The sequence below is a fragment of the Hippocampus zosterae genome, chromosome 3 (assembly GCF_025434085.1).
Source record: "Hippocampus zosterae strain Florida chromosome 3, ASM2543408v3, whole genome shotgun sequence".
NCBI lineage: Eukaryota > Metazoa > Chordata > Actinopteri > Syngnathiformes > Syngnathidae > Hippocampus > Hippocampus zosterae.
Genome location: NC_067453.1, coordinates 26574499 through 26583502, shown reverse-complemented (window position 1 = coordinate 26583502; position 9004 = coordinate 26574499). Strand labels below are relative to the sequence as shown.

The 9004-nt window shown below is 47.1% G+C and overlaps 1 protein-coding gene across 1 annotated transcript; it reads left to right on the top strand.

Annotated features, from left to right (window-relative positions):
- The first annotated feature begins 751 nt into the window (after nucleotides 1-751).
- On the top strand, nucleotides 752-8793 carry LOC127597391 (cytospin-A-like). Its single transcript, XM_052060382.1, has 13 exons — nucleotides 752-945; nucleotides 1016-1046; nucleotides 1168-1240; nucleotides 1387-1558; nucleotides 1651-1720; nucleotides 1839-1979; nucleotides 3139-3279; nucleotides 3445-3739; nucleotides 3987-4075; nucleotides 5652-5800; nucleotides 5938-6031; nucleotides 6515-6623; nucleotides 8365-8793. Exons 1-13 carry the CDS (start codon nucleotides 752-754, stop codon nucleotides 8772-8774), a joined length of 1968 nt encoding a protein of 655 aa, XP_051916342.1. The 3' UTR covers nucleotides 8775-8793.
- The last annotated feature ends 211 nt before the right edge of the window (nucleotides 8794-9004 follow it).

Here is a 9004-nt window from a genome sequence, read left to right as displayed (position 1 = left end):
AAGTCATTCAAATTTTATATTGCCCTTATAATAAATCGGATTTCCCCAATTGAAATAAACTGGAAAATCATGCGCACAAGATATGGGGCACAGCACTTCAAGCTGAGATGATCATAAAGCATCAACACCACGCATCTTGCATGTACACATCATAAATCAATGTTACGTAAATGATCAGTCAGTACAATATTCAACACACACTCGCACATGCGTGGCATATTGAGCGATGTCTGTCGGCGGCGTTGGCGATGGACTAAGAAATTGGGTTGTTTTCCGCTGGCTGGGTGTGGATTTTAAGCAAACGGTTTACTTTCACCCAAAGTTGGTTTAATTGTTTTGACAGAGCAGATTGGGTTGAAGATTGGATCTGAGTGGTCTGAGAAGCCAAAGCTGATTGGTGTTTTGGACACAGTTTTGTTGTGTTCTGAAGTCGATCTAACGCAACATTCTGAGTAAATGTTGGTATTAGTAGCTGACCAAATGATTGGCACGTCTGTGTCATAGTTCTGAGGTTACGGGCTCAAATTTCTGCTGTGAGCTTCCTAATGTGGGGTTTCGACAGCACACGTACCAGAAACATACATTCGGTGCATTGAAGACTCATTTGTTCATAGGTTTGATTGGTGCTTTGTTGTATTCAATCTACGATGAGTCCCGCATCTCACCCAATGTCAGCTTGGACAGTTTCCAAGCTCACCCAAGACCCGAATGAAATGGCGTGTGGAACGGATCTTGCCGCTTGACTTTCATCATGGCGTTTGCCTCGTGTTTCCTGAGCAGACCAGTGTCACAGAGGCTCTCCATTGCGGACAAACCTGAAGAGCTGGCCGCAGAGAAGATTTCACTGCTGGAAGTACTTAGCAAGGCACACTCCGCCAGAGTCGTTCCGAGCGGCCGAAATCTCACTGTGAACGATGACATCACTTTAAGTGACGATGAAGGAAGGTAGATATGCAGCATCTCGTTAAGTAAACCGATATACCTTTCTGACAATAACTCTGTTTGTTGGTGACAGGTCGCAACCCAAACAAAAGCTGAATAAACAGGTAACCAATAGAACGAAATGGGTTTTCACGGAATCTGTCATCGATCTTAAAATGCAATTTCAAGACACTTTGCAGTCTGGAAAGTGTCAATTCAGAGAGCATGTTTTGTTCACACCTTCAGTACCTTGACGAAATGGGCATCTCTGAAGAACTTAATGAGATCACGTCTTCGACAGATGCGATCCTGCATGAAGGTGAGCTTCAAGCCCTCTGAATGTGAACTTGACACCTCCATGCTGGTTGCAACACCAGGCAATATGAAAATATTAGAACATCTATGCATCAACCTGGTCTCGAGTCTGTCGACTTCCTCGTGCTATCGTTGGCTTATTTCCACCAGATCACCAATTTAGGGTGAAGCTGGATGATATTCTGAGGCCGAAAGACCATCATGGCTGTGCCGAAAAGGTGACCAAAGCGAAAGAGGTGAAACTGCAGTCGGAGGAGATGAAAGACGGTCAATGTGTGGAGCACAAACGCGTGCAAAAGGAAAGTGAACTCGCAAACCTCAGGTAAGACCTTTTTTCTTGAAGCACTCGTCTCTGACAAGGTCTTTGGGCTGTGTCGAGCGTGTGGTTTTTTTTTTCCCGGTCAACATCAACAGATTATCATTGAAACAACAGCAGGAAGATTGCCTGAATACCATCAGGATGGCCCAACTCAACATTCGTGAGGTGAGGAAGAACGGTGACAGTGATTTTGGATCGGTACGGCGAATTGTTCAAACGCTGTTGTGGGTGTGGAAACGATCTGACCTTTTGCCCTTGGGGCTTGCATTTCCTGTCATCCCAGCTTGAAGAAGGACTCCGGCAGGCCCACATGCAGTTGTCTCAGGAGCGTTGCACAAATGCAGAGCTGCAGCAAAAACTCAAGAGTCAGGACTGCAAGCAACAGAGCATGGAAGAGGACTACAAGAGAAGCAAACATAATGCGGTATTTCTCAAGCCTTTAAGAGCGTTGGCATTATGATGCTGCTCTGGAGCCATTTCAATATTGAAGTCCAGATATTTCAAAATCGAGTATTTATTTAAATCCAAGGTCAAATTTTGGTGGGCAGAGTTTTGAATAGGTGTGGAGTTTGCATGCTCTCCCCGGGCCTGGGTGGGTTTTCTCCGGGTACTCCGGTTTCCTCCCACATTCCAAAAACATGCATGGCAGGCTGATTGAACACTCGAAATTGTCCCTAGGTGTGAGTGTGAGCGTGGATGGTTGTTCGTTTCTGTGTGCCCTGCGATTGGCTGGCAACCGATTCAGGGTGTCCCCCCCGCCTACTGCCCGAAGACAGCTGGGATAGGCTCCAGCATCCCCCGCGACCCTAGTGAGGATCAAGCGGCTCGGAAGATGAATGAATGAATGAATGAATGAATATATAATATATATATATGTATATATATGGGCGGTCTGGAGCTCCAGTGGTTAGCGCGTCGATCTCACAGTGCAGAGGTACCTGGTTCAATTCCAGCTCCAGCCTCCCTGTGTGGAGTTTGCATGTTCTCCCCGGGCCTGCGTGGGTTTTCTCCGGGTGCTCCGGTTTCCTCCCACATTCCAAAAACATGCATGGCAGGCTGATTGAACACTCTAAAATGTCCCTAGGTGTGAGTGTGAGTGCGAATGGTTGTTCGTCTCTGTGTGCCCTGTGATTGGCTGGCAACCGATTCAGGGTGTCCCCCGCTTACTGCCCGGAGACAGCTGGGATAGGCTCCAGCACCCCCCGCGACCCTAGTGAGGATCAAGCGGTTAGGAAGATGAATGAATGAATGAGTTTTGAATAGGACGGCCTGGTGGTCCCTCTCATTTAAGATGAAAAAAATAAAATAAAATAGTACCTGAGAGATGGAAGAGCCCATCCCAATCCTTCCAAAGGCAGTTGCAAATTATTCAGACGACTCCAGGCCTCTTGCGTTGCCATATCAACCTCAAAAACATTTCCTCCTATTCATTGAACGGGTTCCGGCTCATTTCTATTGGTGGGATGTGGAAAAAAAAAAGACAAAAATGTCCGAGATCGTACAAGAATAATTGTTCGAACACTGTTGTGGATTTGGAAATGAATCGACTTTTGCCCTTGCGGCTTGCGTTTCATGTACCCCAGCTTGATGTGGACCTCCAACAGGCTCACGCGCAGTTGTCTCAGGAACGCTGCACAAATGCGCAGCTGCAGCAAAAACGAAAGAGTCACGACTGCAAGGAACAGACGACGGAAGAGGACTACAAGAGAACCAAGCATAATGATGCAAGTCTCAGTCTCATTTTAGAACGTTGGCAATTTGCTGCTGCTGCTGCTGCTCTGGAGCTGTTTGAATATTGCTGATCAGATCAATCTCTTTTTTTTTTTTTCTTTTAATTTCCCATATCCCAACAATATTTCAACCCGAACTCACCACCCTTCATCTTCCAGGAGCATCTGAGAACTGATCTTGAGGTGGCCCAGGCGCACAGCAGCACCAAACAAAAGGACCTCATTGAAGAGAACGAAGGCCTCAATGAGCAGCTTGGAGATATTCGCCAAGATCTCCGACCGACCAGTGACCACCAAAGTACCTTGGAATGGAACGATATGATTGCGGGATTGAAGTGTGAGGTGACGCTAGCCAATATCCGACTGGCAGAGGCTGAGCAGCTTCGGTTGGAAATGGAGAAGGCTTTGCTCCATGAGAAGAAGGAACAGCAGCGACTTAGAAAGAAGCTTGCAAGTTAGTAGCGGTGGGGTTGTTGAACGTTTTCTTTCGCCATATACAGTTCTACGGGAAACTAGCTGTTCGCACCTTCGCCTCACAGTGAGAGGCTCCGAGTTTGAATTTCAACTTTTTTTTTGAGGCCATGACTAATTCCTTTGATGCCTTTCGTACAGGGTGTCTTTGCCATGATGAAAGCTCGCCGATAATTCAGTTGTAAAAGTGTTGACTGACTTGACGAGTCCTAATTCAATGATCTCTCCAGTTGAGAAGGCCAATCAACAAGAGGCATTGACCAATCTGACCCGTAAGCTCTCCAAGGCGAAGGCATATGGCAACTCGATGGAGAACGAGGTACCTCGAGTGCAGTGCCAAGTCTGATGATTAGCAGTGCCACACCAGCACGCCCAGAGACAGCAATCATAAATTCTTCACGCAGACGGGCGGGTGAAAATGAAAAGTTCAAATTGCTCTATGGGTGGTTCGAAGACTGTATGGTCCGATCATACGGTCGATCGCCGACCCACTTTGCGAGTCGATATTGTCTTCAGATAAGATAAGATAAGATATCCTTTATTCGTCCCACACTGGGGAAATTTACAGCCTCCAGCAGCAAGAATGTATGTAGAGAGAAGACATAAGAAAGACAAAAAAAAACAACAAACATCTTTCAATTAAATGCAATATGAACACAAAATGGATAAATCGCAGTACTATTTACAATTTTCCTTCACATGATTTAATTATTATTATGATTGTTATTTTTTATTCATCAGCCTGACAGCAGTCGGTAGGAACGAGCGGAGTGGGAGGGACTGGCCATCATAGCTTTTAGCTTAGTTAGCATCCTTCTGTTGCCCACCGCTTTCGATTCACCGCTTACAATATTACAGACGTACTGCGCAGATAAAATTAACAACCTGACTGAGATTTGTGCTGTCGTTTGTGTGTGAATACGTTCCGAATGGTGAAAAATAGCCATTGCGACCACTTCCTCTTTGTGATATGCCGACACACCCAGAAAGCCCTTTATACCCTTACGATTCCGTTTAAAAAACAAAACAGTTGTGACACAATGAACTCTCCATCGAGTTCCACGCCGTTCATAATGTGATAATACGCCGCTAGATTAAAAAAAACAATGTAGGTTCGTTTCTTCCGTGTCCACGAGGTATTAGTGACGATTGACTTTAATGTACTGTATACTTCCACCGGGTACGACTTTAGTAAGTTGAACGGAACATTTCTGCAAGCTGCGTGTCCAGCGCGGGGTCCGATTTTATTGGGAACGCACGTTAAAATAAAAGTAGACCGAAAACATTATTTCACGCGAGTCGCATGCACTATTTCGTCAGTATATTCTTGCGCGTTAGTCAGCAGGATTTGAAAGGCGCGCAGTTCAATTGGTGATTTCTACCAGTTTTTCAACTAAATATTTTGGATGGGGGTAGTGGCGCTTTAAAATACAGTGTAAAATACAGTAATTTATTTTATGATTATTTTATTTTTTTACTTGAGTGCTCGGTTCCAATTGTGTCTACGCCATCCCGCAGACACAAATGTCACCGCGACTCTCAGTGACTCGGTACGGGGCAATAATATTAGTCGCTCTTCGCAGAGGATAAATAATGTACACCTTTTTGCCATTATGACACAATGGAGCAGACCACGTCTTTCAACAATCTCTTGCGTGCAAAGAATGAACTATCTATTATTTTACAGCACAATGCACTGAGTTTTATTTCATTTTGACCCGGTTTGCAGCAAGTTTATTTTTGGGGTCATGTCACATTTGTGGACGAACCACCCGTATACTAGTCAAACTACGAGTAAAAGTTCAAGTAGTTTTGTATGCGTCAAATAATTAATACAAGGATTGGGTAGGGGAAAAAAGGCCTTTGGTAAAAAATGTCTCTCCTTTGTCATTTAGCTGCTGGAAAGAGAAGCCGAATACATCGAAGCTATGAAAGAAATGAAGGCGCAAGCGAGTCTTTTGGAGGAAAGAAAAAAAGAGCTGATCATTGCGTCGCAGAAACAGAATGAATTTCAGGCCGCGGTGGCGCAGGAGGCTGCGGCGGGGTAAACAACAATACAAGATCCTGTTTTCACTTATCTAGCAAGTTATCGATAGAAAAAAAAATGAACATGTGTGTATGTTTTGTTTTTTTTTTTTTTTTTTACCCGATATGTTGCATCATGTCATTGTGCCACATGAGACTGGAGCTTGACAACTTCAGGATGGAAACTTGCGCAAATCAACATGCCAACACATTCAATGCACTTCAAATGGAGGCTCAAGAAGATGCAAGGGTGAGTGCTCACACTTTTATTCTTTTTTTGCCACAATCGGCACCCTTGAAATGGCACACAACAAAACGGGCAATTTTCACCAGCTTCCGTTGGCAAAACGGAGGCCTAATGACATCATATGCGTTATCGAAGTTTTGGTTTTCAAGTTTGGTTTGACTTTTGAGAACTGTTTCTAAGTACCGTTTTGATCCAACTTTCGACTTGTTGACTTGCTGCGCGGTTGCTGCCGCCGATACCCCGATGCTGTCTTTGGAGTGGAAATGATCAACCAATTATGTTTGAAAAATCTCATCTCTGGTGAACTAGACAATTGAATATAGCAATATTCATTTCTGTAATGAATTTGTTGGCAACAGATGGCAAACCAAACAAATGCTGACAAAAAAGTTAACCAATAAGTGAAATGAATGTTTGGAAAATCCGCCATGTGCTTTGAAAGTGAAATTCAACAGTTTGAATTTTTTGTTTTGCTCACACATGCAGCACTTTGACAACACGGAGATCTGTCAAGAGATATCAGCTGAAGATGTGGCCCGCCCGACACGTCGCAAAACTTCCTTGACTCCTTCAAACCTGAACTCATCGCATTCAGGTAATGTTGGTTGCACTGCCAAACAATGTGTCAATTACCTAAGCCTGCTTTTCGACTTCCTCATGTAGTCGTTTTTTTTAGTCGCCAAAACAGCCATTAAAGGTTAAACTGGAGGAAATTGTAAGCCAACAAAAGTGAGCCAAGTGAAACAGTTAAAGGCGGAGTTGGAAGAACAAAACGGAGGAGATGCTCAATGTGCCACGGAGCGCATTCGCATCGCAAACGGAAACTGAAATGGAGGATCATCATCAGCAGATTTCTCTCGATGTTTCGATGACGTGATGGACCAATGAAGGAATATTTGCAAATAAGTAACGTCCCTCAGGGGCGGCCCGGTAGTCCAGTGGTTAGCACGTCGGCTTCACAGTGCAGAGGTACCGGGTTCGATTCCAGCTCCGGCCTCCCTGTGTGGAGTTTGCATGTTCTCCCCGGGCCTGCGTGGGTTTTCTCCGGGTGCTCCGGTTTCCTCCCACATTCCAAAAACATGCGTGGCAGGCTGATTGAACACTCTAAATGTCCCTAGGTGTGAGTGTGAGCGTGGATGGTTGTTCGTCTTTGTGTGCCCTGCGATTGGCTGGCAACCGATTCAGGGTGTCCCCCGCCTACTGCCCGGAGACGGCTGGGATAGGCTCCAGCACCCCCCGCGACCCTAGTGAGGATCAAGCGGCTCAGAAGATGAATGAATGAATGAATAACGTCCATCAGTTTGAACGTGAACCAAGTTTGGGCAATTTTTGTCGACCGACGCAACTTGTTGCAAATCGACAGAGGCGCTCTGCGCCATTTGGGCGTCAACGCGGCTGACTCCAGTTGTGTCCAATCAAAATTGGAAGTGTTAAGTTTGCTTAGGAGGAAGTCAAAGTTCCCGGATACAAGCGGCCGAAATGAGTTTTCTCCGCAGGGTGTCCGGACTCTCCCTTAGAGATAAGGTGAGAAGCTCAGTCATCCGGGAGGGGCTCAGAGTCGAGCCGCTTCTCCTCCACATCGAGAGGAGCCAGATGAGGTGGCTTGGGCATCTAATTCGGATGCCTCCTGAGCGCCTCCCCGGTGAGGTGTTCCGGGCATGTCCCACCGGGAGGAGACCCCGAGGAAGACCCAGGACACGCTGGAGAGACTATGTCACCCAGCTTGCCTGGGAACGACTCGGGATCCCCCGGGGAGAGCTGGAAGAAGTAGCTAGGGAGAGGGAAGTCTGTGCTTCCTTGCTAAAGCTGTTGCCCCCGCGACCCGGCCCCGGATAAGCGGTGGATGATGGATGGATGGAAGTCAAAGTTTTTGCGAATGATTCTTCCCACGACACACTGAGAACCGCTGCGGTTCAATGATACCACACCGAGGGTAAACTGGCTGAGCTGTGCTCACTCATATTTAAAGGTAATCATATTTAAAATCGTTGGATTACTTACAAACAGGACGGCCGGGTGGTCGACTTGTTAGCGTGACATCCTCACAGTGCAGAGGTGCGGGGTTCAACCCCGGCTCCGGCCTCCCTGTGTGCAGTTTGCATGTTCTCCCCGTGCCTCCGTGGCTTTTCTCCGGGTACTCCGGTTTCCTCCCACATTCCAAAAAACATGTGCGGCAGGCCGATTGAACACTCTAAATTGTCCCTCCCCAGTACGTGGACAAGAGACCCGTGATGACCCGTGTGTAGACTTTATTGGCACATCTTAAGAGTGACAAAGTTGGCAGATGTCTTCGCTGATGTACAGTATTTCATTGTGCAACGCGTGCTCGTCCGCAGAGCCCCCACGTCCGTTGGCAGTGGATGTAGAGGTCGATGATGATGACGATTACATCTGGAGTGATGGAAGCTGTGAGGCGATAGCAGATGGCGGCAGGACACCCGACCAGCAACCGGGCGGTCGCCGGCGGAGGGACTGGCAACGGGAGAGCGACCTGTTCCTGGATCTGCAGCGATGTGGGTTTCAGATGCTGGAGCGGGAGCTCGGCACTCTGAACACCCGCCTCCAGAGCCTCCAGATTTGCGTTCTCCCGCTGCTCACTTCCATCGACGAGAACCTTCGGCAGATTGCGCAGTCGCCGCCGAGCCCAGTCCGGTCCAGGTGGACTCTGAGAAGAAGATGGGGCAGGTCGGGTGGTGAGGGGAGGAGAACGACCGGAGACATGGATAGTCTAATTCCTGATGAATAATAAAAGAAACGTACTTTTATCCTCACATGTTGATTCATCGGTCAAGTGCGGCGCCAGGCGCCCCCTCTCGTCCCGCTCTGCCGCTCTCCACGGTGACCCGGCGCAGCCAGTTTATCCTCTCTGTCATTACTCCTCGTCTCGTCTGAGACGGCAAATTAGCATCCGTGGCAAATAGCGATGTTGTGTGGAACAGTGAGCTGCAAAGAACGCACCCGACACTCGGCGGGCTG